Genomic DNA, 19873 nt, shown 5'->3' on the forward strand with positions numbered 1-19873 from the left:
AGGTACATGGATAGGACAGGTTTGGAGGGACATGGACCAAACGTGGGTAGGTGGGACTTGTGTAGCTGGGACATGTTGGCCGGTGCAGGCAAGTTGCGCCTGTTTCAACACCGTATCACTCTATGACTCTTTGGAGAATTCAGTGATTTTACTGTTGAGCTGTAAGCTGCACAAGTGGAAGATGACCTGCTGTCCTTCCAGTTTGTGTGTTTGTGGCCTCACTTTGGCAATGGAACAGTCAGTATGGGAATGAGAAGTGGAGTTAACATGACTTGCAACCAGAAGCTCCAGCAGAGGCAGAGCCCATGTCTACGCTTGGTCACGTCGATGTACGGGAGGCTACATGGGAGAACTGAACACAACAGATGAGGTTGGAAGAGATGTATGTAAACCTCAGTCTCATTTGGAAAGACGGCTGGAGGCCCTGGATGGAAATGAGAGAGGAGGTGTTGGGACATGGGTCACATTTCCTGCCAATGCAGGGAAACGGACCTGGGGAGGGGTTGGATTTGTGGGAAAGGATGAGCGGAACAAGGAATTACGGAGCAAGTGGGAATGCAGAAAGGGGTGGGACGGGAAGATGGTATGGGTGGTGGTATCATGTTGAAGGTGGCAGCGAGTCAGAGTGGGAGATTGTCGTTTGGTTACACAGAGAATCGGTGAGATCATATCTAGTTCACTGTGTACAGCATTCGTTTCTATTTTTAAGGAAAGATGCTAGTGCATTGAACACAGATGCAGACATAGACACTGCCCACTGCTGCACAGAGACACAGACACTGCCCAGTGCCACACAGACACTGCCCAGTGCCACACAGAGACACAGATGCAGACACAGACACTGCCCACTGCTGCACAGAGACACAGACACTGCCCAGTGCCACACAGAGACACAGACGCAGACACAGACACTGCCCACTGTTGCACAGAGACACAGACACTGCCCAGTGCCACACAGAGACACAGATGCAGACACAGACACTGCCCACTGCTGCACAGAGACACAGACACTGCCCAGTGCCACACAGAGACACAGACGCAGACACAGACACTGCCCACTGTTGCACAGAGACACAGACACTGCCCAGTGCCACACAGAGACACAGACGCAGACACAGACACTGCCCAGTGCCACACAGAGACACAGACGCAGACACAGACACTGCCCCACATACACAGCCCAGTGCCACACAGAGACACAGACGCAGACACAGACACTGCCCACTGTTGCACAGAGACACAGACACTGCCCAGTGCCACACAGAGACACAAACACAGACACAGACACTGCCCAGTGCCACACAGACACTGCTCACTGCCACACAGAGACACTGCTCACTGCCACACAGACACTGCCCAGTGCCACACAGAGACACAGACACTGCCCAGTGCCACACAGACACTGCTCACTGCCACACAGAGACACAGACACAGACACTGCCCAGTGCCACACAGACGCTGCCCAGTGTTGCACAGAGACACAGACAGTGGTTGAGCATACAGAACCATTTTGACGGCAGGTGAGTCTCTGGCCCAGACTGTGATACAATCATAACCGTTGGTATGATCTTTGACATTTATAAATGTTCACTGACACATGGGACAAGTTAAACTAAAAAATATTGTTATTCATTTGTTTTTATATTTGCAACATTAAAAATCATATTTGAACACTCGATACTCGAATAATCATATTTGCGCATAGTGAATAATAGTCACTAGTCAATAGTGGGCAGCACGGTGGCGCAGCGGCAGAGTTGGTGCCTTGCAGCGCCAGAGACCCGGTTCGATCCTGACTACTGGTTCTTGTCTGTACAGAGTTTGTACGTTCTCCCCGTGAGTTTTCTCTGGATGCTTCGGTTTCCTCCCACACTCCAAAGGTTTGCAGGCTAATTGGCTTGGTATAAAATGTAAATTGTCCCTAATGTGTGTCAGATAATGCGGGGATCGCTGGTTGGCGCGGACATGGTGGGCCGAAAGTCCTGTTTCCGCGCTGTATCTCTAAACTAAATATCCTCAGCACCACTATTCATCCATAAAATAAAACTTGCCTTCAGATACTGATTGTGGATGACCAGCCATGATCACATTGAATGACGGTGATGGCTTGAAGGGCCGAATGGCCTACTCCTGCGTCTATTGTCAATTGTCTATCATTTATCATGAGGGGAATAGATACGGTAATTGCACTTTTACTCGGAGTAGGGGAATCAAAAACCAGACGACATGGGTTTAAGGTGAGAGGGGAACCTGAGAGCTAATTCTTCACACAGAGGGTTGTGGGTACATGGAAAGAGCTGCCAGAGGAGGTAGTTAAGGCAGTTCATTTCAGTTTAGTTTGTTGTCATGCTTACTGAGGTGCAGTGAAAAGATAGTCTGAGGGTCACCAATGAGGTGATAGTTCAGCACTGCTCTCTGGTTTTGGAACAAAATCTTTGACATTTTTACAAAATTATTTAAGATAAAACTTGACCCTAACATTGAAATTATTATATTCGGATCAATGGAAGATGGGAATAAACTGAATATGTTTCAAAAATATTTCCTTAATTATGGTTTAATAACGGCAAAAAAACGTATACTTAAATTTTGGAAAAATACATCCATAAAAACGTTGAAAATGTGGATTTCAAACATGTCGGAAATCTCACATCACTTCTCCTAACAGACAAAGCAGACCAATTCTTAATGATTTGGTCTCCATTTATCGACTTCTTACAAGCATATAGTGCAACATAACCGTAGAAATTAACTGTTTCAGCATCGGGTGAAGGGTGGTCAAGAATAATAAATTGCTATTTCTCCTTCAATCTCCTGTTTTCTATCTCTTCTTTCTCTCTCTCTCTATTCTCTTTTCTTCTTTCCTTCTTCTCACTGTTTGGTATCACGCACTTCTCTATTTTTCTACTACTCTCTTTCTTTTCTTTCTTTTACTGCTAAAAAAACGAAAAAAAGCAAAAAAAAAGCACTGCTCTCTGGTTGTGGTAGGATGATTCAGTTGCCTGAAACCGGAAACCGGAGCACCCAGAGTAAACCCACATGGTCATGGGGAGAATGTATAAATTCTGCACAGTAACACCCGTAGTCAGGATCGAACCTGGGTCTCTGGTGCTGTAAGGCAGCAACTCTACCGCTGTACCACTATGCTGCACAAACATGCCTTGTATATTCTTGTACAATTCATTGATTTAGATGATAATCAGCAAAGAGCCCAGCACCACCACCAATCACAGGCCTCCAATCGGAAAAACAACCTTCTGCCCCCCCTCTGCTACCAACATTTAGCCAATTCTTTATCCAGTTAGATCACTTGGATCCCACGTGATCTGACCTTCCAGAGAAACCTACCCTGTAGAGCAGTGGTTCCTCACGTGGGGCGTACGCCCCACAGGGGGGCAATTTGATTTTTAAGGGGGGCAATTGAGCACGCCTGAGGAGGTCTGGGTCCAAATTCTCGATTTTTATTTTTTAGGATTTTCCATCAGGTAAACATATGTAGTTTAAGTTTTAGATGTCATTTTGAGTTCACTTTTTAAATGATAAGAATTATATGTCACCACATGGGGGGGGGGGGCCATCAGGATTTTAGAGGTGATTAGGTGAGGCATGGCCAAAAAAAGGTTGGGAACCACTGCTGTAGAGCCTTATGCTAACCTAGTGTTGCCTCTTCCACAAGTTAGTGAGGCATGATCTCCCACACACAAAGCCATGCTGACTATCCCTCCTCAGCACCTAATTTTCCAAATGCACGTACATATTACAGTATCCCTCACAATCCTCTCTAGTAACATTACTACCACAGTTGTTTGGCCTATAGTTTCCAAGTTTTTCTTTGCAGCCCTTCTTAAACAGAGGCGCACCATTAGCCAACCTCCAGCCTTCTGGCACCTCCTTTGTGTCTAACAATGATTCATATACCTCTGTCAGGACTCCCACCATTTCTTCTCTAGCTTCCCACAGCGTCTGTGAATGTATCCGATCAGGCCTGAGAGATTTATCTATCTTCATGCGTCTTCTGACATCCTGCACCTTCTCGACTGTAATATGGACTGTTCTGAAGCCACCTCCATTAACTGTAGCAAGCTTCCTAGCCAAACAGGCCCATGCTGGCCAAGTTCACATTATAGGAGGAGAATCAGGCCATTCGGCCCATCGAGTCTACTCCGCCATTGAATCATGGCTGATCTCTGCCTCCTGATCCCATTTTCCTGCCTTCCCCTGTGACCATTGACATCCGTTCTAATCAATAATTTGTCCATCTTTGCCCAAATTTAGCCCATAGCCCTCTAAATCCCTCCAAATCATATATCTGGCAACGTGTCTTTAAAAGTTGTCATTGTATCCCTCTACAGCATCCTCTAGGGGCTCATCCCAGATACGGATGAACCTCTGAGTGAAAACGTTGACCTGGAGTTGTGAGTCAGGATATTCCATGCACAAAACCATGCTGATTTACCCTAATCAGCCCTTGTTTGTCCAAAGGACCATAGATTCCACATACATTTTATCCCAGATGTTGGGGTTGGACAGGCTAGATGCAGGAAGATTGTTCCCAATGTTGGGGAAGTCCAGAACAAGGGGTCACAGTTTAAGGATAAGGGGGAAATCTTTTAGGACCGAGGTGAGGAAAACATTTTTCACACAGAGAGTGGTGAATCTCTGGAATTATCTGCCAAAGAAGGTAGTTGAGGCCAGTTCATTGGCTATATTTAAGAGGGAGTTAGATGTGGCCCTTGTGGCTAAAGGGATCAGGGGGTATGGAGAGAAGGCAGGTACAGGATACTGAGTTGGGTGATCAGCCATGATCATATTGAATGGCCGCGCAGGCTCGAAGGGCCGAATGGCCTACTCCTGCACCTATTTTCTATGTTTCTATGTTTCCCTACTACTGATGGAAGGCACATTGTCTTGTAGTTTCCTGGATTATGCTTATTTGCTTTCTTAAATATCAGAGGAATATCATCTAACCTCCAATATTTTGGTATTTCGCCCATTGCTAAAAAATGATATAAAAATCTCCACGAGAGGCCCAACAAAGCACTTCTGGTTCTTCAACTGCAAGTTTTCATTAAAATTGAAGATGGTGGGCGATGGGGTGGAAGTTGGTGAGAAGACCTAATAAATGCGGCATTGTTTTAAAAAAATGGACCAAAAATCCATTGTGTAGGGAGGAACTGCAGATGCTGGTTTAAACCGAAGATAGACAAAAAAAGCTGGAGTAACTCAACGAGACAGGCAGCATCTCTGGAGAGAAGGAATAGGGGACCCTTCTTCAGAATGAGAGTCTACCCAATCTATTCATCTCATGATTTTATAAACATCACTTTTTTATATACATACACTAGTAATTTGTGGTCACCATCATAATTTTTTGTCATTGAGAGCCCTTTCACGTTGCTAGTATGGAAAGTCTGGTACCTTTGGAATTAGAACTGGACAGAAGGGAGCATCATGATGAATCACACTGCAGAGTCCGTTCAATAACTGTCACAAAAGGCACCAGAGCATATCTCTTTTCTGAAGTTTTCTCTTCTCCCTGACAATCTTCCTTTGACAGCACCGTCAATCCTTTGCTTCTGTTCTTTACTAAATAGAAATTCCTTCGGTCTACAGAGACTCCTACAGTAGCACAATGTATTCACCGCTGTTGGCCTTGACCAAGATTGATGGCATCAGTGAAGGATTCGGTGATAAGGCAGGATAAGGCAAAAACAGCAGCAAATTATGCCTGCCATCATCACCTTCTGGATCCATGTCCTCCTCACCTTTGTACTTGACCAGGTATTAGTTAAGCCCACATTGCTCTTATCCGAGTTTCTCTATATTCATGGATGCATGGTGGATGAGAGTTGAGCCCTTAGTATTAATTCTATTTTAGTTTAGTTTAGTTTAGAGAAGTAGGCCCTTTGCCCACTGGGTCCGCACCGACCAGTTATCCCTGCACATTAACATTATCCTGCACACAGTAGGAACAATTTACACTTATACCAAGCCAATTAACCTACAAACCTGTACGTCTTTGGAGTGTGGGAGCAAATCGAAGACCTCGGAGAAAACCTATGCAGTCACGGGGGGGGGGAACCGTACAAACTCCATATAGACAGCATCCGTAGTCGGGATCGAACACAGGTCCCTGGCGCTGGATGCGCTGTAAGGCAGCAACTCTACCGCTGCGCCAGCGTGCCGCCCTTTCTCAAGGAAATACATTGGGATTTATGAATATAATAAATATAAGAATATAATGTCTTATTATTATTAATATTCACTGTTTTCTGAGTCATTTGTAACTGTCACTGTATAGAAACATAGAAATTAGGTGCAGGAGTAGGCCATTCGGCCCTTCGAGCCTGTACCGCCATTCAATATGATCATGGCTGATCATCCAACTCAGTATCCCATACCTGCCTTCTCTCCATACCCTCTGATCCCCTTAGCCACAAGGGCCACATCTATCTCCCTCTTAAATATAACCAATAAACTGTGTGGCCTCGACTACCCCCTGCGGCAGAGAGTTCCAGAGATTCACCACTCTCTGTGTGAAAAAAGTTCTTCTCATCTCGGTTTTCAAGGATTTCCCCCTCTTATCCTTAAGCTGTGACCCCTCGTCCTGGACTTCCCCAACATCGGGAACAATCTTCCTGCATCTTGCCTGTCCAACCCCTTAAGAATTTTGTAAGTTTCTATAAGATCCCCTCTCAATCTCCTAAATTCTAGAGAGTATAAATCAAGTCTATCCAGTCTTTCTTCATAAGACAGTCCTGACATCCCAGGAATCAGTCTGGTGAACCTTCTCTGCACTCCCTCTATGGCAATAATGTCCTTCCTCAGATTTGGAGACCAAAACTGTACACAATACTCCAGGTGTGGCGTACGCAATACTCCATTTGCCCACTCACCCAGCCTATCCAAGTCACCCTGCAGTCTCCTAGCATCCTCCTCACAGCTAACACTGCTCCCCAGCTTAGTGTCATCCGCAAACTTGGAGATATTGCCTTCAATTCCCTCATCCAGATCATTAATATATATTGTAAATAGCTGGGGTCCCAGCACTGAGCCTTGCGGGACCCCACTAGTCACTGCCTGCCATTGTGAAAAGGACCCGTTTACTCCTATTCTTTGCTTCCTGTTTGCCAGCCAGTTCTCTATCCACATCAATACTGAACCCCCAATGCCGTGTGCTTTAAGTTTGTATACTAATCTCTTATGCGTCGAAAGCCTTCTGGAAGTCCAGATACACCACATCCACTGGTTCTCCCCCATCCACACTACTAGTTACATCCTCGAAAAATTCTATAAGATTCGTCAGACATGATTTACCTTTTGTAAATCCATGCTGACTTTGTCCAATGATTTCACCACTTTCCAAATGTGCTGCTATCCCATCTTTAATAACTGACTCTAGCAGTTTCCCCACTACCGATGTTAGACTAACTGGTCTGTAATTCCCTGTTTTCTCTCTCCCTCCCTTCTTAAAAAGTGGGGTTACGTTTGCTACCCGCCAATCCTCAGAAACTACTCCAGTATTTTTTACTTTGTCTGGAATTTTTATTCTGCCATGTATATGAAGAAATTTTGGAGTCTATAATATCAAAGAAAGATTTGGAAATAAAAATTGGTAACGTCTGAAATAAATACAGAAATTTAGGTAAAATGAACATTTTAATAGCATTGATTCGGTCGATTAAAGATAAGGACATTGGTGACCATTTAGTAAATTGTTGTTTAATGTGGTCAATTAAAGGCATAAAATTAGCTTTAAATAAATCCTTGTGTTGATCTTAATACCTAGATAAGTAAAACTTTCGGTAGTCAATCTTAGTGGAAAATGTCCATAATTCGAAACTAGATCATTTAATGGAAAAAGCTCACTCTTACTAAGATTTAGTTTACAACCGAGAAAAATGACTAAATTAATTAAGTAATGCTACTCTTGCCGGAATAGATTTTGCAGGGTTAGAAATGAATAATAACAGATCATCTGCATAAAGAGATAGCTTATGTATCTTATTCCCGCGGACAATACCAAAAATATTAGGGGATTCCCTAATAGCGGTGGCCAAAGCAATATCAAATAGGACTTAAGGGACATCCCTGTCTATTACCTCGAAAGAGCCTGAAAAAAGGGGATTTCTGATTATTAGTAAGTACAGAAGCCTGAGGTATATGATATATCAGCTTGATCCAAGTAATACATTTTGGACCAATTTTAAATTTTGTATATTGAATAGGTATTCCCATCCTACTCTATCAAATGCCTTCTCGGCATCAAGTGAAATGACATATTCTGGGGTTTTATTTGACGCTGTATATACAATATTCATTAATCTCTTAACGTTAAAGTATGAATAACGATTTTTAATAAAACCTGTCTGATCTTCAGGGATAATTTGCGGTAAAATATTTTCCAATCTCATAGCTAATATTTTGGAAATAATTTTGGAATCTACATTTAACAGTGAAAAAAGGTCTATATGTCACTTCAGTAGGGTCTTTATCTTTTATAAGGATTAAAGAAATGGATGCTTCATAAAAAGATTGTGGTAATCTATTCCTTAAAAAGGCTTCTTTAAATACCTTGCACAGCCAGGGAGACAATAAATTTGAAAAATACTTTAAAATTCTACTGTAAACCCGTCTAAACTGGGAGCTTTACCAAAATTCATTGAAAGAATTACTTTCCGTATTTCTTCTTCCGTGATGGGTTCATCTAACAACAGAGACTCATTATATGGTAAATTTGGTAAGTTCAGTTTCTTTAAAAACTCATGCATTTTATTGGAATCAGTAGGAAATTCTGATTGGTATAGAAACATAGAAAATAGAAAATAGGTGCAGGAGTAGGCCATTCGGCCCTTTGAGCCTGCACCGCCATTCAATATGATCATGTCTGATCATCCAACTCAGTATCCCATACCTGCCTTCTCTCCATACCCCCGATTCCCTTAGCCACAAGGGCCATATCTAACTCCCTCTTAAATATAGCCAATGAAATGGCCTCAACTACCTTCTGTGGCAGAGAATTCCAGAGATTCACCACTCTCTGTGTGAAAAATGTTTTTTCTCATCTCGGTCCTAAAAGACTTCCCCCTTATCCTTAAACTGTGACCCCTTGTTCTGGACTTCCCCAACATCGGGAACAATCTTCCTGCATCTAGCCTGTCCAACCCCTTAAGAATTTTGTAAGTTTCTATAAGATCCTCCCTCAATCTTCTAAATTCTAGCGAGTCTACAGTTAGTGTACCATCCCGCTTACTCACTTTAGTAATCTGACGCTTGGCCGACACCGCTTTCTACTGATTAGCAAATAATTTAACAGATTTTTCACCATGTATATAAAATTGACTTTTGTTTTTAAGTAGCTGGTTCTCAATCGGTGATACTAATAACAATTCATATCTCAATTGAAGTTCAACTATTATTATCGAGTTCTAAACTAGGAGCTTTTGAATATTTTTCATCAATTTCTTTAATCTGGTCAGCTAATGTACGTATTTCTTTTTGAGTTTGTTTTTTTAATCCCGCGGAGTATGAAATAATTTGTCCATGAATATCTATCTATTATATATTAAAACTCTGTGCCTGCCGCCGTCCGCCGTCCGGCTGCCTTTCTGCCTTTTGATTCGTTCCATCGTGTGATGTCACAATGCCCAATGCTCGCAGATGTCCAATCGGAATGGATCCATTTACATATGCCTTTACACCAGCCCCAGCCCCAGCCAGATTCCCACCCCACAACCGTGCTTTGGAGGAACAGACCCAATAGACCCAGGTGGTTAGTGTGATGCCTCAAATCCCCCCCCCCCCCCCCCCCCCCAAACGCGCGTTGGGGAAACAGATTCAACGGGTCTGCACTTGGTCTAGCTCCTGGTGAACGTTCCATCGTGTGATGTCACAATGCCCAATGCCCAAAGACATTCTTGCCATAGAGGGAGTACAGAGAAGGTTAACCAGACTGATTCCTGGGATGTCATGACTTTCATATGAAGAAAGACTGGATAGACTCGGTTTGTACTCGCTAGAATTTACAAGATTGAGAGGGGATCTTATAGAATCTTATGTTTCTATGTTTCCCTCTCCTCACCCCTCTCCCTCTCCCACCTATCCCTCTCCTATCCCCCACTACCCTTCACTCTCTACCTCAACCCTCTTTTCCTTCCGCCCCCTCTCCCCTTGGCCTCTGTCCCTCCCTCCACCACTCCCCCTACCCCTCCAGGTCTCCCCCTACCTTCCATTCTCCCCCTCTCTCTCTCTTCCACCCCACCCCCCTCCCCCCCCCCCTCCACTCTCCCTCCCCCCCTCTCCCCCCCCCCACCTCCCCCCTCCCCTTCCTCCCTCCCCCCTCCCCCCCTTCCTCTCCCTCCCCCCCCCCCCCCTCCCCCTCCCCATCCCCCCCTCCCCCACCCCTCTCCCCAGCACCTCTCCCCCCCCCCCCCCCCCTCCCCCTCCCCCTCCCCCCTCTCCCCCCTGCCGCCGTCCATCCGACCGGCTGCCTCCCCCCACCCCTTTCCTCTTCGTTCCATCGTGTGATGTCACAATGCCCAATGCTCCCAGAGTTTCGGAATGGATTCCATTTAAGAAAGGACCATAATTTTACACCAGCCCCCCCCCCCCCCCCCAGCCCAGCCAGAATTACACCCCGCAACTCGTGCTTTGGAGAACAGATGCCGCCCCTCCTACCTCCCTCCCCCCCCCCCCCTCCCACTCCCCCTTCTCCCCGGTACCCCTTTCCTGAACCTCCTCCTTCCCTCCCCCTGAGGGTACCCTTTTTAACCAGACTGATCCTAGAGATGTTCCCTCTCCTCCCCTCCCTGTGTTCTCCCTTCCCCAAATCTGTACCCGTTTCCTCCTTCTCCTCTCCCCTCCCTCCCTTCTCACCCCCCTCCCCCCACCTGTGTGTTTGGAGGGTGGTTAATGCTAGTGTGATGATGCCGCAGCCCCCCCCCCCCCCCAAACGCCGTTGGGGAAACAGACCCAACGGGTCTGCACTTGGTCTAGTATGCCTTAAAAGCATCCCAGACTAGACCATTGGATATTTCTTCAGTAGAGTTTGTCAAGAAGTAAAAAGGAATCTGATCTCTAATACAATTAATAAAGTTTAAATCTTGAAGCAGTAGCATTAAATCGCCATTGTTTAACACTAAACTTGGAATCAGGTAGTTTGATTAATAGTTTCAATGATGTGTGATCAGAAATAGCGATTGCATCATACTCACATGCAGTGACCAATGAAACAAGCAGAGAATCTATTATAAAGTAGTCAATCCTAGAATAACTATGATACACATGAGAGAAAAAAGAAAATTCTTTGTCATTTGGGTGTAAGAATCTCCAAACTTCTAACATTCCAGAGTCAAGTAAAAAAGAATTGATAAAACTAGCTGATTTATTTGGAAGCACATGATCAGATATAGATCTGTCAATCAAGGGGTTCAGACAGCAGTTGAAATCTCCACCCATTATTAAAAAGTGTTCTTTATTTTAAAAATGAACATCAATCCCCCTATACGATACCTAAACCACCGCGGGTTTGATCCTTGTCTCTGCTTGTGGCCAAGCCCTTCAGCCTCGTGCAAGCAGACACGAGCCAAAAGGTCACGCAGTCCCAAGCGCCCTTCCAGTAGATCGACACTGATCTAAAATGGGGGCTACCTTTTATAGGTCCACGAATCTTGAGGGACCGAACTACATAGGGTTCCCCAAACAATCCAATCATTCATACCAATTACATCAATACATTATTGACAGTTCCCCAACCCAATTACAGAGAATCTTAAACAATGTTTCATACAGAAGTTTCTAGAAGGAAGTTAGCTAACTGAATAATGCAACATTTACCCTGGAACACAAAACAATTCTGCCAGGGCTTAACACTTTGGCCAATTAACAAACAGCAGAGTAACTGTCTTGCAACATTATTTACATTATTTACAACCCCTTTGCAGTAATCCAATCAACCATGCATTTACAATACCTTGGAGTTCCCCTGTAAGATTCTCATACATACTAACAATCAAAGATCCTATAGCAGAGCAAGATGGGTTACTCTCACGCAAACGTGTAGTACGCTCATGGGCGGATTCATGGGTGATTTTATGACTTATTTTAGCAACCAGCCCCCGCCATCTTGTTCCGCCATCTTGCTCAGTCATCTCACTTCCGGCCAAAGATTGGATCTGCAGCGGGAGAGGGAGTGCGTGGCCTGGGGCAGCGGGAGCGCCCCGGGGCAGCGGGAGAGGGAGTGTGAGGTCCGGGGTAGCGGGAGAGGGAGTGTGGGGTCCGGGGCAGCAGGAGAGGGAGTGTGGGGTCCGGGGCAGCGGGGAGAGGGAGTGTGGGGTCCGGGGCAGCGGGAGAGGGAGTGCGGGGTCCGGGGCAGCGGGAGAGGGAGTGAAGGGCAGCGGGGAGAGGGGGAGACACTGTAGTGTGGGGGCAGGCGAGGGAGTGCCGGGGGTGGGGGGATAAGGCCTAGTGTGTGTGAGGTTGCGGGGAGGTTTACAATGTTTCTTATTTACAATGTTTCTTATTTAATGTCCCTTGTCTAGTCTCAAAGTTCATTATTGGATCAGAAGAAATATAATTGTGTGTGTTATATGATTATATACATTTATATAATTTTCATGTATGTGTGTTTTTATAAACATTTTATTCTTTAACAAGAATTAACAGAATTATGAACTAACAGAATTATGAATCTAACCCTATATCACACACAAAAAGTTCCCCCGCAATGCCAATCACCCTGCGAGTCGGGTCGGTTCCGGGTACTACAAAATCAACTCAAACACTGCGTGTGAGCCATTTAAAAATAAATGATTTAAAAAAACATTAAAAAAGACAATTACCAGAGTCAAATTTTATTCTTGACAAGAAGTTTGAACTGACAGATTTATGAATCTAACCCACACAAACTGTTGCCCCGCAACATTGATTACACTGCGAGTCGGGTCGGGTCAGGTAGGCTCAGGTTGCTAAATTGGGCGGGGGAAAATCCAGGATCCCCTCCATAGCGTACTACACGTCAGCCCATTGCATTTAGCAGGAGTAGCCTATCTTGCTCTGCTATAAGATCTTTGCTAACAATTACAAAGATATTTAGACCTTCCTTATCTGAGGTACTGATCTGGGACTTAGGCTTCTTATACGGAATTGACTAAAAGGCCTTGCGAATGCATAAATCCTCTGCTTTATTTTGTCTCTATTTTGGGCAGGGTTTACATACGTTCTCCCTGCGACCACGTGTGTTACATGCTTTTCACAGATTTGAAGACATTGAATCCAGACCGGCTGAAGTGCGGCATGGCAAACCATATCAGAGTTGGGGAAATTTAAATCATACGTTAAAATATGGACGGGAGAGAATGTTGTGAATCACCTGTTTCCGATGTACAGTGTCCTCCATAATGTTTGGGACAAAGACCCATCATTCATTTATTTGCCTCTGTACTCCACAATTTGAGATTTGTAATAGAAAAAAATCACATGTGGTTGAAGTGCACAATGTCAGATTTTATTAAAGACCATTTTTATATGTCAAACTTACTTCTGGAAAACCAACAGTGTGCTCCTTGTGGTTTGTAATGACCAGTAGAAGGGATAGACCAGTTGAAGGCATAGTTTGATGAACAGCCCCCTATTACCAAAGAAAATTGGCTTAAAATTTGCTAATACAGAGTCCATAGACATGAGATAGTCATAAAATGCTGGAGTAACCCAACAGCACAGGCAGCATCTCTGGAGAGAAGGAATGGGTGATGTTTTGGGTCGAGCCTTCTTCAGACTGAGCGTCAGGGGAGAGGGAGATAAAGTGATATGGAAGGGTAAGGTCAAGATTGCAATTGCAATCTACTTTAAGACCCTCAAGATTGCTTGAAGAAAACCCCCAAAATGCCATGGGAATTTAAGGAATTGATTTTCGGGAGTGGAAAACCTGCGGCATTCTCTTTTAGGGTATGTAGAAATAAGGAACTGCAGGCTAAATGTGTAGAACGGAACTGCAGAAGCTGGTTTAAACCAAAGAGAGACAAAAAATACTGGAGTAACTCAGCTGGATGGGGAGCATCTCTGGAGAGCCTTCTTCACACTTACGTTTCAGGTTGAGGCCCGTCCGAAGAAGGGTCTCGACCTGAAACGTCATCCATTCCTTCTCTCCAGAGATGCTGCCGATCCTGCGGCGTTACTCCAGCATTTTGTGTCTATCAAGGAACTGCAGATGCTGATTCACCAATGAAAGACACAAAAATGCTGGAGTAACTCAATGGATCAGGCAGCATCTCTGGAGAACATGGATAGGTGACGATTCGGGTCTCGACCCTTCTTCAGCCCTTGCTGGTTTAAAGGGATCATGTTCCCACAAGAATATAAAGAAAATGATGAGGAATTTAAGGCCAATCTGTTCAGTTTCAGTGTAAATTTCATGACAAGCAATTGAACTTAAATTTGATAATGATTAAATGGAAGATCTCAGAATTTAGTTTGATATAAAATGTTGCACCAATTGCAACTTTAATTTTAAGATTCACAGCTTTTCTGATGTATCACTTATGCAGTATAATGATCTTATTTTCAAGTGTATTATTATTTATTTGTTAATATGCTAATTGTCTGAATTGTCACTGGTGAGTGTTGCGTTTACATTGAATGTGATCCACATTATGTTACTAAGAACTATAAGTCGATATTCATTGTCCCTTCATTCATGTTTGAGATCTTCTTCTTATCGAGTCCACACACAAGATTAGAAGTTGTTCAGCCAGAGCTGAACAAACGTCACGACATCTGCGTACAATGGTGTCTGTCTTGTCGCTTCTTGTGCGTGGTGGTGGAAAGATTGGTGGAAACAGGGCCGTGACATGGACGCTCTTTCCTTGACCCCATGTTTGAGATACTGAACTGCATTAAGTATTATTAATAAGTTTGAGATGCAGAATACCGTGCTGGTTTACCACAGTTGGAATTATCCAGGAGGATCTTGATATTCTCAAATGCTAACTGTCTAATAAAAAGTGCTGAGATAGCAGAATGGTGTACAGGTTTACCATATGTGTAGGAAGGAACTGCAGACACTGGTTTGAACCAAAGGTAGAAACAAAATGCTGGAGTAGCTCAGCGGGACAGGCAGCATCTCTGGAGAGAAGGAATGGGTGACCTTTTGGGTTGAGACCCTTCTTCATCTGAATCTTCATCTTCACCAGACCTTTTGTCTGAAGAAGGGTTTTCTGGAGGGCTAGTACAGGTGTTGTGGGCTGAAGGGACAGGTTTCCAGAGAGCTAGTATGGACATTGTGGGCCGAATGGATTCTTGGGCTGGCGGCTCAGTCACTCAAGCCTGTTGTGCTGGCTGCTCACTCACTCATGGCTGGTGGGCTGGCAGTTGACTCATGGCTATTCCTTGAAATTGCATTTCAAGCAGAGTACAAGGCCACCAAATTCAAGTGCAGTTTCATACCATTTCAAGCAGGGTGCAAGGCCACTAAAGACAGCGAGTTAAGACCTCTCCCTCCTCCATCTTGCAGAGACTGAGCCACGCCCACACTTTTGGGTTTTATCGTCCCTCTCCCCTCCCTCGAGAGGGGCATGACCTTCGGCGTGATTGACAGGAGAGAGAATCTCAACATTTTTTAAACACTAATAACTCTTTTATTTTTCATCGATGGGAAAATCCTCGGCACCTGATGAGCGGAGGGGGACTGAGTAAGATGGCCAAAAATTACAGCCATACGAGGTAGCATTTTATTCTAAAATCAATGTAAAGCACAAACAGGAAGTGTTCAAAATTAGACTTTTAATTATATAGAAGGCAAGGCAACTTTCATTTGGCAAGGCAACTTTAATTAGGCAAGGCAACTTTAATTTGGCAAGGCAACTTTAATTTGGCAAGGCAACTTTAATTAGGCAAGGCAACTTTAATTTGACAAGGCAACTTTAATTAGACAAGGCAACTTTAATTAGACAAGGCAACTTTAATTAGATAAGGCAACTTTAATTGGGCAAGGCAACTTTAAATGGGCAAGGCAACTTTAATTGGGCAAGGCAACTTTAATTGGGCAAGGCAACTTTAATTGGGCAAGGCAACTTTAACTAGGCAAGGCAACTTTAGCATTTCCAAACCAAAGGCAACACAGCTTTAGCATTTCCAAACCAAAGGCAACACAGCTTTAGCATTTCCAAACCAAAGGCAACACAGCTTTAGCATTTCCAAACTATATTTTCAAACCACATTAAGGCCACTGACAGGTCAGTAAAACCACTCACAGTTTAGTGGACATGTGTTCAGTGTTATTCACAGCTCAGACTGAGAGACATGACCCTCTCGCTCCCCCATCTTGCAGAGACTGACTGAGGCACTCAACACTTCCGGGTTTTATAGTCCCTCCGGAAGGGGCGTGGCCTTCGAGAATCTCAACATTTTATAAACACTAATAACTCTTTTATTTTTCATCAATGGGAAAGATCCTCTTGTCCTACGCAGAAGAGGGGGACTCTGAGTAAGATGTCCAAAAATCACAGCCGTAAGTGGCAGTGTTTTTTCTAAAATCAATATTTTAGAAAACAGGAACAACAAGAACACCAGGAAGTGGTCAAGATCAGACTTGCATATATATATATATATGTAAAAGAGTTTTAAATTTACATTATGCTCAATTACTAGAACTTTGAAAGCTATTTTTTAAACCATATATTTATGTATTGTCAAAAATCAAATATCTGTCCTATATACCATCTCCCACATCACCCCCCTCAAGTCTGTTTTCTCATTTTCCCATTCTGATGAAAGGTAATTGATCTGAAATATTATCTGGCTTCTCTCTCCACAGATGCCACCCGACTTGCTGAGTATTTCTTGCCATGGTCTCTAATTATTTATAGTATTCGACTGAATAATATTTAGGTTCTTGATTAGTACAAGTGTTAGAGGTTATGGGGAGAAGGCAGGAGAATGGGGTTAGGAGGGAGAGATAGATCAGCCATGATTCAATGGAGGAGTAGACTTAATGGTCCGAATGGCTTAATCCAATTCCCTGTCCTTATGATCTTATGAACTTTTGACCTATTACTAGTAGCAAAAACAGGAAGGCAGATTATTATCTAAATGGTGTCAAGTTGGGAAAAGGGGAAGTACAACAGGATCTGGGTGATCCTTGGTCATCAGTCAATGAAAGTAAGCATGCAGGTACAGCAGGCAGTGAAGAAAGCTGGCCTTCATAAAAAGAGTAGTTGAGTAAAGGAGCAAAGATGTCCTTCTGCAGTTGTATAGGGCCCTAGTGAGACCACACCTGAAGTATTGTGTGCAGTTTTGGTCCCCTAATTTGAGGAAGGATATTCTTGCTATTGGGGGAGTGCAACGTAGGTTTACGAGGTTAATTCCCGGGATGGCGGGACCATCATATGCTGAGAGAATGGAGCGGCTGGGCTTGTATACTCTGGAGTTTAGAAGGATGAGAGGTAGTTTTATTGAAACATATAAGATTATCAAGGGTTTGGACACGCTAGAGGCAGGAAACACGTTCCCGATGTTGGGGGGAGTCCAGAACCAGGGGCCACAGTTTAAGAAAAAGGGTTAAGCCATTTAGAATGGAGATGAGGAAACTTTTTCACACAGAGAGTGGTGAGTCTGTGGAATTCTCTGCTTCAGAGGGCGGTGGAGGCCGGTTCTCTGAATACTTTCAAGAGACAGCAAAATAGGGATCCTGAATATAGTGGAGTCAGGGGAAATGGGGAGAAGGCAGGAACAAGGAACTGATTGGGGATGATCAGCCATGATCATATTGAATGGCGGTGCTGGCTCGAATGGCCGAATGACCTACTCCTGCACCTATTGTCTATTGTCTATACTGCTTGACATTCTTCTGGGTGTAACGTTGTGTGATTTTTTTTTTCCTGTATTTTTAAGGAGTTCGGTTGGCCTATACTGTTCGGACTAAATGCAGTTCCGGCGCTGGTACAACTTGCTGTTCTGCCCTTCCTTCCCGAAAGCCCTCGGTACTTGCTGTTAGAAAAGAATGAAGTTTCCAAAGCCAGAGAAGGTAAACGCGTTTCTAATGAAGATAAATTATTTTTAACACATTCACAACAATCATGCAATATACTTGTCAGCTGTCAGTTATTTAGTTGGAATTGATTGTTTTAGGAACATTTTGACGATTCGTCGACATTTCTGACCAATTATCTGCAATATGTTTTACTTCCAAAGGTACTATTAATACATTTTCAGATCTCCAGGACATGGAGTTCTGAGTTGTGTTTATTACTTGTTAGCTTCCAGCACTTAAATACGTTGTGCTGAAACTTAATGTTATGTTTTCACTTTCTTTTTCTGGGGGTGGGGAGAGAGCAGAACAATTGGTAGGAATGTTAGAACTCTATGTTCTTTCAACTTGTCCTGATGTTTGAGGAGATAGTATTAATCTCAGAACAATGCAACAGGCAAAGTGACAGATTAAAAAAAGTATCTTTGTGTCTAAGATTCAGGTTTGAAATTAGTAATCATGAATGCCATGACTGAATTCCCTCATTCTTTGCTCCTGTCTTTTGTTTCTGCATCCATCCAGACTTGTGTTTCTAGAGTTGGTGTAGCTGGGCTCATTCTTCAATTTGGTATAGTTTAGTTTAGAGACACAGCATAGAAACAAGTGTACAGGAAGGAACTGCAGATGGTGGTTTAGACCGAAGATAGACACACCATTTTGTGGCAAAAATGGCAAATTCATTTCACTGTGCCTTAGTTGGTGCATGTGGTGAATAAATTTGTATTGTATTGTAAAACAAAGGTGAAGTAACTCAGCGGGCCAGGCAGCATCTCTGGAGAAAAGGAATAGGTGGTGTTTCAGGTCGAGACCCGTTTTCAGACTGAAGAAGGGTCTCGAACCTAAACCTCACCTATTCCGTTTCTCCAGAGATGCTGTCTGACCCACTGTACTCCAGCTTTTTTGTGTCTATTTTAAGCATAGAAACAAACACTTTGGCCCACTGAGTCCACACCGATCGTCGAGCAGGAAAGTTACCCCACTTTCTCATTCACTCCCCGCACACCAGGGCCAATTTACAGCAGCCGATGAACCCCTACAAACCCGTATGTTCTTTGGGATGTGAGCGACAGCCCAGCACACTGACGGAATCCATGCGGCGACGGGAAGAACATGCAAACTCCACACAGACACCATCCAAGGTTGGGATCGAACCTGGGTCTCTGGCACTGCGCCACACTGCCGCCCATGACAAGATTAGTGAGCCAGGAGCAGGATAAAAAATGTAGCTTATCATAACTTCTTTTACCTAATGAAGCTGCTAATATCCATTGCACTCAAAGAACATCACATAGTATCAGCCTAACTTTAACACCTTTGCTCTTAGCTTGTAATAATAATAATAATAATCTTATTTATATAGCACATTTTTAGTCAACTTGCATTGACCCCAAAGTGCTTCACATAATTACATTACATTTACACACAGGCAAAGGTGGGTGAAGTGTCTTGCCCCAAGGACACAACGACAGTATGCACTCCAAGCGGGATTCGAACCGGCTACCTTCCGGTCGCCAGCCGAACACTTAGCCCATTGCGCAATCTGTCGCCAGCTTGTCAATTCTATTTCTCAAAAATGCGGCTGAAATTTCTTTATTTGAAGTAAACGGCAGTATTGGACTTCAGGTGTGGAGGCGGGTGGATCTCTGTATATGGAGCACCTTGTAAGGATCACTGACCACAATACTTGATTTCCAAGAGGTAATTTTATGAGTCCATTTTCCCCAGGGAGTCTTGTCTGTTGGGGAGTGGCCATGAATAGTCACAGAGACATGGATGACGTTTGTTCAAATTTCCAATCTGCAATTCTGATATTGAAAACCTCATGTGGTATTGTTGGCCTGTAAAATTATT

At 43.8% G+C, this 19873-nt stretch overlaps 1 protein-coding gene across 3 annotated transcripts in view; it reads left to right on the plus strand.

The window, feature by feature from the left end:
- Positions 1 to 19873, plus strand: part of slc2a9l2 (solute carrier family 2 member 9, like 2) — a 309216-nt gene that overhangs the window by 115942 nt on the left and 173401 nt on the right. For all 3 annotated transcript variants that reach the window (XM_055644635.1, XM_055644618.1, XM_055644628.1), the window contains exon 7: positions 17887 to 18019. In XM_055644635.1, the coding sequence (XP_055500610.1) occupies positions 17887 to 18019 (133 nt within the window). The remainder of the gene's footprint in view (positions 1 to 17886; positions 18020 to 19873) is intronic.

Source organism: Leucoraja erinacea, chromosome 1 (genome assembly GCF_028641065.1).
Source record: "Leucoraja erinacea ecotype New England chromosome 1, Leri_hhj_1, whole genome shotgun sequence".
In the NCBI taxonomy this organism is placed as follows: Eukaryota; Metazoa; Chordata; class Chondrichthyes; order Rajiformes; family Rajidae; genus Leucoraja; species Leucoraja erinaceus.